This window comes from Peromyscus californicus, unplaced genomic scaffold, assembly GCF_007827085.1.
Source record: "Peromyscus californicus insignis strain IS unplaced genomic scaffold, ASM782708v3 Scaffold_7__1_contigs__length_154581171, whole genome shotgun sequence".
NCBI classification, from domain to species: domain Eukaryota; kingdom Metazoa; phylum Chordata; class Mammalia; order Rodentia; family Cricetidae; genus Peromyscus; species Peromyscus californicus.
In genome coordinates, this window is record NW_026294595.1 from 12,575,652 (window position 1) to 12,594,425 (window position 18,774).

The window sequence follows — 18,774 nt, forward strand, 5'->3', positions numbered from 1 at the left end:
CCGGCGCCTGCGCGGGATTTCGGATTTAAAGCGACGGACTCACTGGGCACTCGGTCGGCGTGGGCGGGGCCTGGGCGGGGGCGTGCGGAGTCGCGGCTGCGCCTTCGCTGAGGGCGGCAGGACCGGGCAAGGTACCGCGGGTCCCGAGTGGCGGCGGGCGGTAGTAGGGAGCAAAAACCGCGCGCAGGAGTGGGTGGGTGCTGTGCGCCTGCGTGGGGAGGGCCCGCTGCGGGCCTGTGTTCGCGGAGGGAGCTGATGTAGTGAAAGCCCTCCCTACCACCCCCCAGGTCAGACCAGACTGGGGCTCTCACCCAGGGTCTGTCATGGCCCAGCAGAGAGCCCTGCCCCAGAGCAAGGAGACGCTCCTGCAGTCTTACAACAAGCGGCTCAAAGACGACATCAAGTCCATCATGGACAACTTCACCGAGATCATCAAGACCGCCAAGGTGCGTGGACGCTGTTCCGAGGCCATACGAGAAGGCAGGAACTGGTTTTCCCTGATGTCTGGGTACATGTCTAGATTCTGCTGCAGGGGTGGGGATGCAAAGGGAATGTGATCAAGTCTGGTGCGAGTGGGAGCAACGAGGTGTCAGAAGTAAAGGTCAGCAGGTAAATAGAAAAGCCACATAATGACAATCGTGGGTAGAGCAGAGTAGAGGACTCTGGACGAAACTGCCAGGGCTCTACTTTAGTTACTGGGCAGTGGGCACCTGGGCTGAGTGTCCCCCATGCCGTAGATCGTTGTGATGACCGATGAGTTTGGTCCTCATGTTGTGATGACCCCCAACCATACATTAATTTTCGTTGCCACTTCATAACGAATTTTGCTACTGTTATGAATCGCCATGTTGAGAACTGCTGCTCTAATTATTTCTGAGATGCCTCAAGACCGCTGAGATCTGTCAGTTTCTGGCTGGTCCATCTGTAAGCTGAGAACAGCAGTTCAGGCTTTTGTGAGGAAGCCCTCCTTAGTTAGCTGCTCAATACGGTGCCTGCCCAGGAGGGGTCACTTGAAAAGGTACTTTCTGGCTGGGGATGTTGAAATTGTGAAGTGCTTGCCTAGCAGTTACAAAGCCCTGTGTTTGGTCCCTAGCACTGAATAAACTAGATGTTGGCACAGCTCTTTAATGTCAGGTTTTAGGAAGTGGAGGTAGGATCAGAAGTTCAGGGCAGCCTGGGTTACATGAGACCCTGCCTTAAAAACAAAGATGAAAAAATCTTGTCTTATGCCGGGCAGTGGTAGCACACGCCTTTAATCCCAGCACTCGGGAGGCAGAGCCAGGCGGATCTCTGTGAGTTCGAGGCCAGCCTGGTCTACAGAGCGAGTTCCAGGACAGGCATCAAAACTACACAGAGAAACCCTGTCTCGAAAAACAAAACAAAAACTTGTCCTTTTACTCCTTTATTGAGCATCTTATTTTGTGTAAACTTTCTCAAAAAGACTTGGCAGTGTCCTTTTGATGTGATGAAGTCACCTCTTGTCACCCACAGAACAAGAGGGGGTTGGAGTGGACATTGCCAGCTGTCTAGATAGGAGGTAGAGTGCGGGGTGTGCAGGAAGGCCTGATAAGCAGGCAGGCTGTGGTGATGGCACTCAGGGTGGGGTGGTAGCTGTTAGTTGTTGGGTTCCTGTGAGCCAGGCTAAGCCAGGTGGCTGCCTGGGCTGATTCTAGGCTTTCTTATTTGTCCCCAGATTGAGGACGAGACACAGGTGTCGCGGGCTACTCAGGGTGAACAGGACAATTACGAGATGCACGTGCGAGCTGCCAACATCGTGAGTGGCAAGGGTGGAAAACACCCCTCTAAGGGTTGTGGATGGAGTCCAGAGCAGCAAACGAGAGAACAGTGGGGTGGGGCAGAGCACATTTTAGGAAACTGCCCCTAGTGGTCACTGGCGGGAGGGGGGTTAGAGGGGGTGGCAATAGACAGTAGTAGTCAGGAGGAAGGCAGCCCTTCTTGCTGACATGAAGGTTCCCCAAGGCTGGTTGTAAATGGAAAGGCAAACGGCCTTTTGTCATATGTAAAATGTGAGCCCCTCTTGATCTTACAGGGAAAGCCCAGTAGGCCAGTGTCTGTGCAGTGGGTACCAGCAAATGACAATGTGTGGGGCAAAGACCCCAGTGAATCCTTGCAGGAGGAAACCCAGGGCATAGTCTTCTGTTGGCTTTGAATGAGTGCACAGGATGTATACATGGTGTCAGTGGTTGGTTGGGGAGGGAAAAAGCTCCTTGAAGTAAGCAAACTTATTCCACCTGTGGTCGGGGTGGGTTCTGATTGTGCCTTCCCAGTTACTTCCCTGTCCGCACAGATGGCTTTGTGCAGGCTAGTACTTTTCTTTGTGGACCATGAAGTTGAGATTTCCAGAGAACCCACTGTTGACCCAGCACCCGTTACACAGAGCAGGGTCACCGTCTCCGCCTCCTCTCATATCCTGATTATGATGGTGGCAGGTCCGAGCTGGCGAGTCACTGATGAAGCTGGTATCTGATCTCAAGCAGTTCCTGATCCTCAATGACTTCCCATCTGTGAACGAAGCCATTGACCAGCGAAACCAGCAGCTGCGCGCCCTGCAGGAAGAGTGTGATCGCAAGCTCATCACCCTGCGGGACGAGGTCTCCATCGACCTGTATGAGCTGGAGGAGGAATACTACTCGTCCAGGTACAAATAGGGCTGGACTCGCATGCAGGTGGTACCTGCTGCCTGCCCAGGCCAACTAGGGCCTTCAAGGGCCTTCAAGGGCTTTGTGTTTTTCCAGCCCTCCTTGGCAGCAAAACCCCTGACTAGAGCATTTGATGGACAGACAGTCACAGCCAGCCACCAGCTGGTGCCCAGGCCTCCCCTCAATGAAGTGGGGTGAAAAATCACAGGACTTGGTGTCAGCGGCTGAGGCCAGAGAAGGGCACCCCCCAGGGGGCAAGGAAGCCCTCCTGGGCAGTGCAGTCTCTGCTTTACTGCTGTAAATCTCTGTCTAGACATTTCAGCCCAGGCTGGATTGGCCTCTTGAGGCCTCTGGGACACCACTGCCTACTGCTTGCCCAGAGATTCAGTTCTATGTGGGTATCATCAGACTCCACAGTGTAGAGATGGTGAACACTGGGACTGGGGAAGGAGCTCAAGCACGGTGGCTTTGAGAACTGGCTTTGAGATACTTGGATGTCCTCGTGGTCCTGGAGCCTCCTGGTATCAGACCTTTGCTTGCCCCAGAGGATAGCAGTAGGTAGGATCTGTCACCTAGTCCTCTTCAGGGCCACTTGAAACCTGATACTTTCCTAACCAGAGAGGCCTTGAGAAATTAAGGGTACAATATGAAATATTCGGGAAGCTGAGGCTAGAGAATGGCGGCCTTGCTCAGACCCCCTTAGCTTGGTATTAGGTTCCGTCCAGCAGCACCTACTCCCAGGCAAACCTGTTCTCCCCTCGTGGTAGATGTGCTGCTCCTGCTGCCCAGAGGCTGCAGCAGGAGCCACAGGTGTCCATGACTGGGTGGTATGTGGTCTAGGGCTTGCTTTCCCCATCCTAGACTCAGTGTCACTGCCCAGCTGGAGCAGTTCTAAAGTTTTCCAGAGAGTTCTGGGGCTATCCTTGGTCCCAGTATTGATCAGCTTAGCAAACAAAGGGGACCATATCCTCTATCCCCAAAAGGCAGAGCTTTCCACTCACCCAGGATGAATTCCTTCACATCTTCCTGTCACTACCCTTTGGACATTTACCGCTTCAAGGGCTCCTAGGTGGATCAGTCATGGGACAGTGACTCAGCCCTGCTACAGGGGTTGATAGAGAAACCCTGGGGATGAAATTGCTTAAGACAGAAACCCAGAGTATCAGGTTTCCAAAGCCTCAGTTTCTCTGTGTCACCTGCATGGGTTTCTGGGACAACCTGTGTCCCCTCTGGGCAGTCACCTTTTCCATATTCCTCATGGTAAAGCATCTGCCCCTCTGCCTATGAATTACCTTAAATGTCAGTGCTCTTCTGTGCAGAGAGGCCAGTGGGTTTCATCTGCCCCTATCAGCTTCATGCCCACACCACCAGCAGCTGCCTAGCTTCACCTTTGTACAGCTACTCCTGCCTATATACTCACTGCTTGCTAATTCTGGCTTTGCCTCCCCTCCACTCTTCTGGGGATACTACTCTTCTGGGTAGTTCTGAGAGGGACTGCTGGGGGCAGGTATGGGGCCAGGGCCTTGTGCATATTAGACAGCTGTGGAAACAGATGTGTTCCAGGTAACCACTGCCATGACCGCTGAGGTTAATCCTTCTCTCTTCCCACCTCTGGTCTTCCCTGTATAACATGAGGAAATGGAGTGCATGAAGCTATAGGGCTGGAGCAGTGGTGTGTAGAGAAATGCCTGGACCTCTGTTACTGACTTTGTATAGTTAGGCCAATTCCCTGATAGGGACAGACACAGGTCTCAGCCACCATGATCTTTGTAAAGTCTTACCACTACCCTGCTGGTAAAGGGTGGGCGGTCAGGATGGGAGGAGACCCACAGGGACAAGGGGAGTCCCGAGTGTCAGGAAGGACATGTGGCCCGTGGGGAGAGCTTGCCTAGGTCACATGGCCTTTCTTTGGCTGCAAGGGTGGCTAGAACTGGTAGCCGAGGGGCCAGTACAGGAGAGGAAGGGGAGGCAGTCAGGTGATGTTCATTTCTTAACTCTGCGTCTGTCTTGCTTTCCCCTCCCTGGCTTTCCTCTGCCTGCTCCTGTCACTCCTGGGGGTTTCTTGTGGTGGCAAAGCTCAAGTCTCTGCGAAGCTAATGACCTACCTCTATGTGAAGCTTACTGGAGGCTGGACCTCGACACAGATTCTGCTGATGGCCTCTCTGCCCCTCTTCTGGCATCCCCGGAGACTGGTGCTGGTCCCCTGCAGTCTGCAGCCCCTGCCCACTCCCATGGTAGTGGCTCTGGCCCCACAGAACACACCTGAGCCTCTTGGGGTACCCTCTCAGGGCAGCCCTCCCCAGGGCCCTAGTTATCAGAAAGGAACTCCTGTCAGTCTCAGCTCCCACTTGGGGACTCAGGAACGTGGCCAGGCCAGGGCCACTTCCCTGTGATAGTTGGGAATGACGTTCAGTTACTTACAGGCAGGTGGCTCTTCATCTCTAGTGGCTACCTTCCTGACTGCCAGATGGAAAGTTTGTCCCATTGAGGACTCTTGAGTAGGGAGGGTGGCTGGTGATAGAAAGACAGCCTCAGCTTGTTGTTTAGAATTGGGAGGTGCTCAGTGGACCTTAGCCAAGCCCAGCCACCCATCCTTGGCTCAGGCTCCTGTGTAGAGAGCCCTGTCCACTGCCTGGTGCCTGGAGCACAATTGTCTGTGCCATATCTGATAGTCCTAGCAAGACTGAGAGGCAGCTAGCCAGGGCATCTTCCTGGGTTCTGCCACCATTTTCATTCTGCTACTTTTGTGATAAAACTGTTGAATAAAACATTCCTTTTTTGTGTTGTTCATCTTTCTTTTCTGATCAGTCCAAGATTGCCCTTGGGTTCCTTGAGCAATAGCCCCTCCTCCTCGTATAGCCTTGGGCTCCCGGGTGACCCTCTCCCACTAGCATCTACCAGGTCCTTGACATTTTGGTAAATGAATGAAAGATCTGCCATTACTTCAAGATAAAAGACTGAAGCACCTGTACTTCTGGTGCCACCTATTTCTGCCACCCCAACTTAGCACTGTCATGTCTGCATCTTGGAGTGGGCATGGGCTTGGAAGGGGTGTATCTAGAGCCACAGGCTGAGAAATTACGTGACAGAAACAACTAGGAACTCAGACCCCATTGCCTCCCTGTACCAGGCTCATCACTGACATGCAGAAATCATGATACTGGCCTTCAGCCTGTCACTCATAACTATGGTGAGCAAGTTTCATTCATGAAAGTAGTCAGCCATGAGGAACATGGGCTGGTCACCAGGTGGCCCAGCACCTACATAGCCAAACAGAAAGTAGCACACAAGTGGGTAGCTAGGGGCAAGTCACTGCCCCCATGAGGGAGTTTTCCATCAGAGTGATGTCTGCAATGTTAACTGCTGGAAGAGCTCGTAAGTGTCACGGAGAAAGCTTAGTCACAGAGTGGAGGAGTTTGGGGGAACACTAGAAGCAACGGTTTGGAAGGGTTTCCAAAAATCTTAATGAAAGACATTGTGTTTTATTCTGTCTGGTCAATTCTGTCCTTCACATTTAAAAGCAAAAATTGCCTTTCTCCAACTTGTGCTGTTGGGGGCACTGCTCCCAGAGAGACGGACAGGGATTCAGTTTTCTAGAAACTCAGAGTCAACAGTGATGTAACTTCAGTATCACCTTTTTTTTTTTTTTTTTTTTTTTTTTCCACGAGCATTAACTTGTGAGTGACTGAGACCCACACAAAAAGCTCTATGTAGCCATGTGTATAGCAAGGCCTATTCAGGCCCTACTAGGGACTCGCTTTTCCCTCCATTTCCTCATATATAGGCCATTTCAATGCCATCTGCAAGCCTGCAAGGGGTTTTTCACCCCTAAAGGCCCAGTGCCATCGAAACAACTGAGATGCCTGCATGTAATCTAGGATCCACGCCATACTCATGTCTCCGGTTGTCCCCCCACATTTTTTTTATACCTGTTTGTGTTTTGCTGTGAGTGGCTGTGGGGTGCTGGGTCGGATTCTGGGCTTCAGGCCGATGATAGGGAAGGAGCCAGAATGGCTTCCGTTTTGCCCGGCGGAGAGGGAGGGACTGAAGTCCCGACGCTTGGCCGAACCGGTGCGATCTCATGTTACAGGTTACTTCTTTCAGAGAAACGCCTCCAGGTTAAAGACTAGCCGGCCCCTCAGGCCTGGCTAATCGAGCTCTGAGTGGGCCGCGGCTGCGTACACTGTGGTTTGGACTGAGACAAATACTTGGGTGGTGGCTTCCGGTGCTCCTGAGCTAATAGCGAGCGTTGGCCTGGCGGCGCCTGCGCACACGGCACTTCCGGCGTGGTCAGGCTCGGCAATCGAACGCTCGGCTGTCAGTGCCTGCATGCATGGTGCTTCCGGTGGGCCATAGAGCCGTGGGACCCGCCGAGCGTGGCGTCAGCCCTGGTCTCCAGCCATGGCCTCTTTGCAAGCCAAGGATACCTATCTGCAGGACTTGGCCAAGAAGATCTGCGCACAGCCTGGCCCCGAGCGGCGGAGGAGCGAGTGGGGTAAGGCAGCCTACCCGAGCAGCCTTTGGGAGTGGATGCCGTCGCACGGGCCCGCTGTCCTAGGTTGGATCCAACCCTCCACGCGTGATACAAGAGTGAGCCGGTACTCGCTGGGACAGCTACGGCTCCTGAGGGCGCTGGGCCCTGATGGAGGGGAAGGTGGTTAGGGGACTACCAGACTCGAACGGAACGAAAAACGTGCTCGCTAGTAAAGTATGAAGAGGTCGTCGAGTTTTCTCACTGGCTGGTGGTGTCTTTCAGTTCTTGTCCGTATGTGTTTCATGCGTTGAGAGTACGTACACTCCATTCTTGGACGTTTAGTTTAAAATGCTAACATTTCCTCATCGTTAGAAGTGAAAGTAAATCTTTCATCATAAAGAGTTCTTTGCCGCTGGGCCTGGTTCGTGGGGAGGCTGAGTCTGAGGCCCTCGGAGGGTAAAGGCCCGCAGGCCTGTCTGGGCTATATACATTGATAAGTTCACCTTTGCATGGGCAACTTCAGGAAACCCTCCCGAAAAGTCAAAAGAACTGGAGAGATGGCTCAGCAGTTAAGAGCACTTGTTACTTTTGTATAGAACCCATATTCGGTTCCCAGCATCTATGTGGCAGCTTACAACAGTCGCTTAACTCCAGTTCCAGGGGATCTTATATTCTCTTCTGTCCTCCAACGGCAACAGACATGGTTATGATACACAGACATACATACTTACAACACTCATAAAATGAATGAATGAGTGAATGAGTCTTTTGGGGCGGGGGCAGTGACAATCATGGTCCACATGCCTTTAATACCAATGCTTGGCAAGCAGAGGCAAGGCAGATCACTGTGAATTCCAGAAATTCACAGCCCTCACCTTATTCTGGAGCCCATTTTGAATGACCGTGGCCTGTGAACACAGATTTTGGTTACCCCAAATTCCACTTTCCAACACAAAATGTTCTTGAAGCAGTTTCAGAACAAAGAAAGCCAAGGCAAGTTTAAAATACATTGGTGTATACATCAGGTAGTTATAGCAAGATGTGGGAAGCTTTTCTAGGCCCACGTATTGATGACATTTTTGTTTTTGTTTTTTGAGACAGGGTTTCTCTGTATAGCTTTGTCTGTCCTAGAACTCTGTAGGCCAGGCTGTCCTTGACTCAGAGATCTGCCTGCCTCTGCCTCCATCTCCAGAAGTGCTGGGATTAAAGGCGTGTACCACCATGCCTGGTGCTGATGACATTCTTAACTTTTAGGTTGATCTGCTGAGTTAATAGATTCAAAAAGGTTTTTAATCTATTAGTCACAGATATAGAGGTGGGCAAGAAATGGATTATTCATGGGACTAAAGCTAACTTGAGATAAGGTAATTGTCCTCTGGACCTGCAACATTCCAGCCTTTCTACACCACTGCAATTCTAATGAGTCCTTCGGTCTTTGCAGACACAGCAATGACAGGCCAAAAGTATGAATACTACTGTATCACCAAAGCCCACCCCAGCATGGGTGATGGCTCTCAAAAGCTAGAAACCTGGAGTGCACTGCACTACTTGTAGGCAGCTCAACAGGTTGGAGAGTGTCTGTTCCATGTGGAAGAAGGGGCTAGTGAATCTGGTCAGGTCCAGGACTTCCTGAAGCTTGGTGTTTAGTTCCTGAGCTGAAGGAGCTTCCCCCCAAGATGGAAGGTTTTATCCAGGAGGAAATTGCTGTACATGAGCCAAGTGTTCAGTTTGGGGTAGTAAGGAGAAAGTGTCCTACGTAGCAGGAACATTTGTTCCTGGAAGTAGGTGTTTCTATTTAGATAATGTGGTAATGACCAACCTGAAACCTGGCTTTGTGGTCTATTCCTCATACACATACCTGCTGGGTCAGGTGTGTGAGTGTAGTTTAGATTTCTTAAAAAATTGTTAGTTTATTTTTGTTTTTTGAGACAAGGTCTCGCTGTGTAGCCCAGCCTGGCCTCAAACTCTCAGCAGTCTTAGTGCCTTAGCTTCCAAATGCTGGGATTACTGATGTGTGGCCACCTGCTGCCCAGGCAGTTGGTGGCACTAAGCTCTGGACAGGTGGCAGTGACTTAGCCACCTGGATCTTTGGATCACTGGGATCAGTGCCTTTGCAGGATCTTTCTTTGCTGAATTGGTGAGAGAGAAGGGATTCAGCTTGTTTTGCATTTCAGCTGGCAGAACAAAACGCTTGGAAGCTGCCGGGCCCCCGAAAAAGAAAAGGAAGAAAACACAAAAGAAATCTCAGGAGCAGGGACAGAAAGCTACAGAACACAAGACTAAGCCCGTAGGGAAGACGGCTCCCACCTCTTCTAGGGCTAAGAAACCAACAGTATCCAAACAAGAGAAGAAGTCCAGCTCCCTGGAGTCTCCTGAAGGTGAGGGGCTCCAAAACATGCATGGTCAGAGCTGGGATGGGACCTAGAGGCAAACGTCCCCACTGCTCAAAAGTACCAACAGGTTTATGGTAATGATACAAGACTTTCCAGTGAGGGAGATCATAGGAGCAGAATAGAAGACAGAGTGCATGATGGTCCAGTGCCACATGACAGCCAGGTGACAAGGTGATAACAGACACTGTTTTTCTAATGTCATAGTGACCAACCTCATGATGCAGTTGTTACCTGTCTAAAGGAGCTGGGTTGGAACTTACTGGTGGCCTGTAAATCCACAAGTGGCACTGGGGAAGGAAGGGAGGGAGGAATGGTGGTGGGGAAGCTCCTCTTCCAGCCTAGTCTCCTTCCCTGCAGATAGTCAAGTCACAGCACCTGATTCTGTCTTTGCACTGGATGTCCTGCGACAGCGGCTGCATGAGAAGATCCAGCTGGCCCGGGGCCAGGTAAATGGGGAGTCTTCCTGAGCACCTGGAGCAGACTTGTAGAGTTTTCCCTCCCCATTTCTGTGCCAGCGTGGGGTGTGGAGCGGTGTAGTTCGTTTTTTGTTTTACTCTTTTTCTTTGGGGGCCCACCACTCAGTTCCCAATTAAATATTCAGAGACTTATTCTTACTTAGGAATGCCTGGCCTTAGCTTGGCTTGTTTCTAGCCAGCTTTTTTTTTTTTTTAGCTTAAATTATCCCATCTACCTTTTGCCTCTGGGCTTTTACTTTTCTCTGTTCTATGTACCTCTCCTTACTCTGCGTCTGGTTGTATGGTTGGGTGGCTGGCCCCTGGTGTTCTCCTCTTCTTGCTCCCCCTCTTCTCTTCCTGTTTATTCTATCTGCATGCCAGACCTGCATGTTCCTCTCTCCTGCCTTGTTATTGGCCATTCAACTCCTTATTAGACCAATCAGGTGTTTTAGACAGGCAAAGTAACGCAGCTTTACAGAGTTAAACAAATGCAACATAAAAGAATGCAACACATCTTTGTATCATTAAACAAATATTCCACAGCATAAACAGATGTCTTTAACTGATATTCCACAACAGGGCACCTCTTGGTTGAGGTAGCAGGTATAGTTCCTTTCTTGTAGTACCTCAGTCCCCAGAGTCATCTGCCTCCTCAATGCTCTGTGTCCCTCAGAGAAGCATGACCTCCTTCCTTTGGGGAACTGCCTCCACTGATGCCACATGGGTAGAGTATAACCTGAATTGTCCCTCTAAAGGTCAGTGTCCAGAAGTGAGGTGACCTGACTAGCTCTGACTTAGTGCTGCATGGTGCTGGCCACCCTCCTGCACTCCGATTTCTAAGGCTCTGTTCTTGAGTTTTAACTTCTTACTCTCCCAATATATGCTACTGACTGACTCCAGGTTCCTAAGGGGATCAAGGCTCAAGGCCCTCTATCCTGCAGCACAGGCCTGAGTTGGTCACATACACAGTGCTCTCTCTGGCTATCGCAGGAAGGGATACAGAGAGCACTCAGCCTGTGTCTGTCATGAGCAGAATATCCAGTGGTTAGGACAGGCACTCTATCCTAGAAACCCAACCTAAGTTCTGAATTCTAGGACAGTGAATGACCACACGCAAGATGAGGTGCTCTGGCATGCTGAGGGGGCCTGGGAACTGGAGCCATGATCCTTTCTAGGGGTTCCTCACCACACTGGTGCTATTCGCATCTGGGTAACAGGTTATATACTGGTGAAACATGGACGCCATGGATTTGTGGCCTGCATGAGGATTTCCTCTCATCTCAGCCATATGCCAGACAGAGGACTTCGAGATTGAAAAAACCCTAGTGAATGAACCCCCACCTTTTCTCTTTTACCCCCAGGGCAACACCAAGGAGCTGTCAGCTGCCACTCTAGAGAAAAGACAGCGGAGGAAGCAGGAGAGGGAACGGAAGAAGAGGAAGCGGAAAGAGCTTCGAGCAAAGGAGAAGGCTGCAAAGGCTGAGAAAAAGGAGGAGCCAGCCGAGGCACCCCCAGAAGTGGCCTGCAAGGAGCCGCAGGAGTCGGGGCTGATCTTTAATAAGGTGGGGGTTGTCTGGGCTGGGTGCCTTTGGCCCAACTTTGCATCTTGCTGATGGTGTAGGTGCATGCTGGTGACTCCTATCTAAGGGAACAGAAGACATTGGTCTGTGTCGCTGGTGAGATCAGTGTGCCATGTCATTGATGTGCTTTTACCTGTAGGTGGAAGTGACTGAAGATGAGCCGGCCAGCAAAGCCCAGCGTAAGAAGGAGAAGCGGCAGAAGGTGAAAGGGAACCTGACGCCACTGACGGGCAGGAACTACAGGCAGCTGCTGGAGCGTCTACAGGCGCGGCAGGGCCGGCTGGAGGAGCTGCGAGATCAGGACGCAGGCAAGGCCCAGGAGCTGGAGGCCAAGATGAAGTGGACCAACTTGCTGTACAAGGCGGAGGGCGTGAAGATCCGTGACAATGAGCACCTGCTGCAGGAAGCCCTGAAGCGCAAGGAGAAGCGCAAGGCGCAGCGGCAGCGCCGGTGGGAGAAGCGCTCGGAGCACGTGGTGGAGAAGATGCAGCAGCGGCAGGACAAGCGGCGCCAGAACCTGCGCAAGAAGAAGGCCGCGCGGGCCGAGCGGCGGCTGCAGAAGGCCCGCAAGAAGGGCCGGGTGCTGCCACAGGACCTGGAGCGTGCGGGCCTCTCCTGAGCGGTTTGCACCTGCCGGGTTCCTCCCTGGGCACCTAGGTGACAGACTGTGGGTCTCCTGCATGAGATCTACACATTCTTGCACCACACAGCCATAGTGAGGGCTCCAGTTGTGTGCCAACAGGATGCTTTGGCATCATCCTTAAGTAGGACGTGCCCTCCAGTCCCTGGGAGGGATAAAGGGGATCTGTGCACAAGTTTTGTGAGTGTGTGTGTGCGTGCGTGTGTGTGTGTGTGTATGTATGTATGTACACATGTTTCTGAAGGCTCCAGAACCAGGGGAGTAGAGATTGGGGTGAGGCACCCTACTGACCTCTTCCTACCCACCTGTATTTCCAGTGGCCATGAGAACAAAAAGCCTTGACTACTGCTGTGTTCACAAGCTCCTGGCAACATAAGAGCCCACAGGATTCTTGAGAGAATCGGATCCAGTCAGGCATGTCTCTGGACCAGAGCTCCAGAGCTACAAAAGCAAGTCCCGGGCCCATAGGATGTGCCTTGGGTCACATGGCTGCCTGTGGGCCAGCTGGTGGCAGAGGCTTGGGATGTAGTGGTATATTGGCTAGTTTATGTCAGTTTAATACAAACTAGAGTTATCTATCTGAGAAGAGGGAGCCTCAACTGAGGAGAAAACCAGTAGATTGGCATGTGGGCAAGTCTGGTATATTTTCTTTACTGGTGAATGATGTGCTAGGGCCCAGTTCTTTATGGGCAGTGCCACCTCTGGGCTGGTGGTCCTGGTTATATAGGAAAGCAGGCCAAGCTAGCCATGGGGAGCAAACCAGTAAGCAACACTTTTCTGTGGCTTTTGCTTTAGTTCATGCCTCCAGGTTCTTGCCCTGACTTCTCTTGGCGATGTACTGTTACTGGAAATGTAACATGAAATAAACCTTTTTTTGGTCATGGTATTTTGTTTTTATCACCGTAATAGAAACTGTAAGATAAGTGTCAGTGTGCTTTTGGTGGCAGGGAGTCTGGGCAGAATGGTTCCTAGGGTGCTGGCTAGGGCGAGGTTATGAATGGAGGTAGGACTGCTGTTAGCCAGGTGAGAGGAATGGACAGTCTATAGGTGCAGAGTCACCCTCCTAGGTGAGGGTGTGGGTGCAGGAGTGGGGTGGTGGGGCTGGAGTACCTTTGTAATTACCAGACTGATCAGAATTAAGTAAATGTTGGGTGTTATGGTGCACGCCTTTAGTTCACAGCACTCAGGAGGCAGAGGCAGGTGGATCTCTGAGTTTGAGGCCAGCCAAGGCTACAAGAGACCCTGTCTAAAAAAAAGAAAAAGTCATCTAGACACTTCCTGTGTGAGTCTGATGACCTGAGCTCAATCTTTAGCGCCTGCAACAAAGGAGAGCACTGGCCTTAACACTGGTGTCATGGCCCTCATACACTGGAATAATGGGGGGAAAGATCTAGAATATTGGGCAGCTACAGTTAGGCAGGCGACTAGAGTCTAAGTTTATGAAGTGGTAAAAAATACATATATACTAAAATATCCCAGGAAAACCACTGGTTATGGTTTGAAACTACAATGTCCTCAAAGGCTGTGTCTGAGTAGCTGGTCCCCTGAGTAACTGGTTGGTACAGGTGCTTTGTGGGAGCTTCCCTTGTGAAAGCTTTTTTTTTTCTTATCAAAGGTGGCGGTCCTGATGAGGGCCTTATTCCTTGGGCATCCTGTTCCCCCTTGTGCCAACTAGCTGATCAGATTGTAAAGTTGAGCCCACAAATGGAATCAGTCACGACCTGAGCCTGGGATAAAGGACAGGAGGGCTTGTCCATGTGTACTCAGCCCCATTTGGGTTGTGGTGCACCTGTGTTTACAAAAAGAAAGTGCTTTGCTGAATTACTTTGACTGTATGTGTTCCTTCATGCAACACTGAAATTATTTCCTAACAGCATGGCTGGCAGAGAAGGAACATTAAGATGGTCCTTAGCCGGGCGTGGTGGTGCACACCTTTAATCCCAGTATTTGGGAGGCAGAGCCAGGTGGATCTCTGTGAGTTCAAGGCCAGCCTGGGCTACCAAGTGAGTTCCAGGAAAGGCGCAAGGCTACACAGAGAAACCCTGTCTCAAAAAACAAAAAACAAACAAACAAAAAAAAGATGGTCCTTGAGGGTTGTAGCCTATCTTGCTTCAATCCTGTTCTCTGCTTCCTGAATTTTGCCATGATGTAACTACCAGCAACCTCAAACAGCAATCCTCCTCCTGCCTCAGGCTCCTGGGATTATAGATAGCCTCTACCATGTCTGGCAAACAATAAAAACTTTATCAAGAGCTCACAACTAGGGCTGGAGAAATGGCTCAGAAGTTAAGAACACCTATTGTTTTTGCAGAGGACCTGACGTTTGGTTACCAGCACCCACATGGTGGCTCACAACTGTCTTTAACTCCAGTTCCGGGGATCCAGCACCCTCTTCTAGCCTCTGAGGGTTCCAGGCACACATGTGCTGCACAGACACAAGCAGGCAAAACACCCATATATATATAAATAACTAGCTCACAACTAACCCACTCCTGTGATAATATTGCTATCGTTGCTAATAGGGTGAATGCCCTCCTGGCCCTCTTTTTGTAGAGTGGGAGATTTGTTTTGTTTGAACAAATGGTTTTAACATGTAGCCTAGCTTGGTATTGAACTTAATCAGCCTCCCAAATGCTGGGACTATAAGTGTATGCCACCACACCTGACTCCTTTTTTGTTTTTTAAAGACGGGTCTCTCTAGCCCTGGCTGTCCTGGAACTCACTCTGTAGGCCAGGCTGGCCTCCAACTCACAGAGATCCACCTGCTTCTGTGTCTTCCCTAGTGCTTCCATTAAAGGCTTGGCTCATAATTCTTCACATACACACAGACACACACACACAGACACACACAGACACACACACACACACACAATGGAGGAGGACACTCAAACTACAGCAACCACCTAAAGGCAGAAGTGGCTCCACTAGGAGAAAAGGGCAGAACAGCAGTCTTCAAGGGCACAACAGGAGCAGGGCTTCACAACCCACTCCACAAAAGCAGCAAGTGCTTCCAGGGAAAACAGAGACAGGAAGCTGTGAGGGGTGAGGAGCATGGAGCATCTGAAGGATGGTTTTTGCAATGATCCATCCAAGTGTTACAGCTCTGGAGGGAAAGGTATCCTGATTGGTTGGGAAGTCAGGCTATACCTACAGCTGTGAAGGGAGATATCCTGGATACCTACAGCTATGAGGGGAAAGGGTATACCTGAAGCTGGGTGCGGTGGGGGATGGTCTCCCTGCAGGATGTAGCAATCCTGCTCCTCTCAGAGAGAGTACCATTCCCTTACAGTTGAGCTCTGCTCCATTCCGCCCCCCACCCTTTAAGGGGGCTTCCCAACAGAGGTATCCATTTCTTCTTAGCTCAGGCACAAGATATTACTTCTGCTTCACTCTGCTACAGCGGAAACCCATGTAGAAATGTAGCTGGCTCCAGTCCGCTAAGGGAATGTCCTGGCAAAGATTCTGCGCCATGCCAACAAAAAATCTTCACCCAAACTCTTTTGAGAAAGATTTATTTGGGAAGGAGGAGTCCAGGAGAGTGGCTGACTCTACCAGGGTGGGAAAGCATGGCCCATAACTGAACAGGCAGAGGGGCTTATACAGGGCTTCCTAGGGGTGAAGTTTCTCTAGGGAGACAATTTTCTGCTCAGGGATTGGTTGGTTTCATTAGTCAGAGCTAGAGTTGGCTCTGGTTTCAGAGCCAAAGTGTGTTTCTCTCACTGTCCCATTTTAGCCTTTTGGCTCTAGTTTTGGGACCAGGGTATATTTCTTTCACTGGCTCTTGGTTCAGGGTTAAAGTGTTTCTTTCATTGGCTCGGGTCCCAGGGCCAGAGTGTGTGTGTGTGTGTGTGTGTGTGTGTGTGTTTTTCCCACTGGCTGTGGGTTCAGGGCTAAAGTGTTCCTTTCACTGGCTCTGGGTTTCAGGGCCAGGGTGTGTTTCTTTTACTGGCTCTGGTTTCAGCGCCAGGGTGAGTTTCTTTGGCTGGCCTTTTTACCCTACAATCCCCAAACATAACTGCATCTGAAAGTAAGAATATATATTCTTGGGCCTGCATGGTGGCACATGCCTTTAATCCCAGAAAACTCATTATGTAGACCAGGCTGACCACAAACTCACAGAGATCAATCTGCTTCTGCCTTCTGATACTGGAGCTAAAGGTGTGCACCAACCTGGCCTAAAGATTAACTCATAAAAAAAAAATAAAAATAAAATAAAATAAAATTAAAAAAACTTCTAGGTTTTTGTTTATTTTTATTTTTGAAATTAAAATATAATTACATCATTCCTCCCTTTCCTTTCCTTTCCTTTAACCCTTATGTAACACCCCCTTGCTCTCTCTCAAATTTATGCTTCTATTTCTTTGTTTCATATGTATATATGTATGTACATGTTTTTATTCATCTATTTATTTTACCTCCCAGCCTCAGCCTCCCCCTCTTCCTCTTCTCCAAGTCCCTCTCCCCCATTCTCCCCTCCTATCTCCCAATCCCCTCCTCTTCTGTCTCCATCCAGAAAAGGACAAGTCTCCTATGAGTATCAATAAAACTCATAGGCATATCAAGTTGCAGTAAGACTAAGCACCTCCACATGTATTTTTTGGTTTTTCAAGACAGAGTTTCTTTGTGTAATAGCCCTGGCTGTTCTGGAACTCACACTGTAGACCAGGCTGGCCTCAAACTCACAGATACCCACCTGCCTCTGCCTCCCAAGTGCTGAGATTAAAGGCATGCACCACCATGCTCGGCTCCTCCCCGTGTGTTAAGGCTAGGCAAAGTGACCCAGTATGAGAAGTAGAAGCCTTAAAGCCAGTAAAAGAGTTGGAGACAGCCCCTGTTCCCATTGTTAGGAGTCCCATAAGAGGACCAAGCTACACAACTGTAACCCATATGCAGAGTGCTTAGGTCAGTCTCATGCAGGCTCCCTGGTTGTTGGTTCAGTCTCTGCAAGTGTATGTATATATTTCTAAATCTATAAATACAACTTGCTTAGTCTGTATAATGTTACTTATATATATATATATATATATATATATATATATATATATATATATGTGATTTCATGGCTGACTACTTGATATTAAATATCCAATCTGGGGGCTCTTTGTGAGAGCCAAATTACATTTTAAGTTTTAATTACTATGCTTTAGAGATCCATAAAACAAAAATATTTCTGATCTACAAGCCCCTTGCCCAAGAACAGATAGTTCCTGAAAGGCTGTAGGCTATTGTTTGTGGGAGGTAACAAGCCACGTGGTTTTTATGCCCCTAAACAAGTTTGTTTGACCCATCTGCACAAGATGTGCTTGATCACATGTGGGCAGGGGGGATTCACCGGCAGGAAATACGTCAAGATGTACACTTACCTCTGATTGGATGTAGGCTGGAGGTATGTCAGGATGTATGCTTGCCTCTGATTGGACCTGATGGGAAATATAATAAATTATCTGTTTTCTTTCTTAAGCTGCTGCAAACTGTGACTTGGGGCCATTTCCCAGGAACCTGGGTATGGACCTGGCCAGCGTGTTAGAATTTCTAGCCACTCCCCCAGCTACATGACTGCACATGCGCTGTCCAGTAGCCAGGCAAGATGCTTAGTGATCCTAGGGCCTTACATCCTACTTAATGTGTGCTGCGTAGTCACGTAATGTATGCGCATGCATGGCATAGCTTATGTAAGCCCATATGCTGGGGAGGGGGACACCTATAAAAGAGGGTTCCACTTATTCTTTCCCTCTCTTCCTGCACGGAAGGTCATTCCATAGGCCTATGCACCCTCTTCTGTTCCCTTCCCTTAATAAACTCTTATAGTGGGTTCTGTTGTACCTCGTGGCTTCTCTCACATGGTAAACAGTACCGCTTAATAAATAACACAGAGCCCATCCACCTGGCCAGTATTTAATTGAAGTTTGCTTCAAATTTGTCTTTAAATTGTGGTAATGGTCTTACTCTCACTCAGTGGGGTTAATGTCTTCTCTGAGGAAAACTATCTCCCACTCTCAGCGTTTCTTTTTTTTCTTTTATTTTTTTCTTTTTTTTTTTTTTTCGAGACAGGGTTTCTCTGTGTAGCTTTGCGCCTTTCCTGGAACTCACTCTGTAGCCCAGGCTGGCCTCGAACTCACAGAGATCCGCCTAGCTCTGCCTCCCGAGTGCTGGGATTAAAGGCGTGTGCCACCACCTCCTAGCTCCTCAGCATTTCTTAGTTGCCCTTAAGGTGCCGTGAGAGTCCCCTTCCATGTTAGCCTATCAACTGCTGTTCTTATGCAGAGCTTGTGTGCATGTTGATGAGACTTCAGGGATGTAGCTTCGAGGAGACAAAACCTCACTACAAACTTCCTGTTCTTCTGACTCTAACAGTCTTTCCTCTCCCTTTTCTGCAGTGTGTTTCCTGAAACTTAGGTGCAGGAGCTGTGTTGTAGATGCAGCAGTTGGGGTGGGGTAACGCATGGTTACTCTGTTCTTTGCAATTTGATCAGTTGTGGCTTTGTTATGGTCGCTGTCTGTTGCAAGATATATTTCTGTGATGAGGGGGTTATTTTTATTTTTTGTTATTATTTTTGCTTGTTTATTTCCCC

The 18,774-nt window shown here is 49.7% G+C and overlaps 2 protein-coding genes across 3 annotated transcripts; both read left to right on the forward strand.

Annotated features, from left to right (window-relative positions):
- Positions 1-25: 25 nt before the first annotated feature.
- Positions 26-5,445, forward strand: Med22 (mediator complex subunit 22). Of its 2 annotated transcripts, XM_052726456.1 has the most exons (5): positions 26-131; positions 288-446; positions 1,694-1,774; positions 2,451-2,659; positions 4,737-5,445. In XM_052726456.1, the coding sequence occupies exons 2-5, from the start codon at positions 324-326 to the stop codon at positions 4,924-4,926; spliced, it is 603 nt and encodes a 200-aa protein (XP_052582416.1). In that variant the 5' UTR covers positions 26-131; positions 288-323; the 3' UTR covers positions 4,927-5,445. The 2 variants fall into 2 exon arrangements, with proteins under 2 accessions (XP_052582416.1, XP_052582415.1); XM_052726455.1 differs by lacking the exon at positions 26-131 and having other exon boundaries at positions 138-446.
- Positions 5,446-6,948: 1,503 nt separating this feature from the next.
- Surf6 (surfeit 6) lies at positions 6,949-13,083 on the forward strand. Its single transcript, XM_052726446.1, has 5 exons — positions 6,949-7,155; positions 9,309-9,512; positions 9,885-9,973; positions 11,344-11,544; positions 11,702-13,083. The coding sequence occupies exons 1-5, from the start codon at positions 7,062-7,064 to the stop codon at positions 12,179-12,181; spliced, it is 1,068 nt and encodes a 355-aa protein (XP_052582406.1). The 5' UTR covers positions 6,949-7,061; the 3' UTR covers positions 12,182-13,083.
- Positions 13,084-18,774: the final 5,691 nt, after the last annotated feature.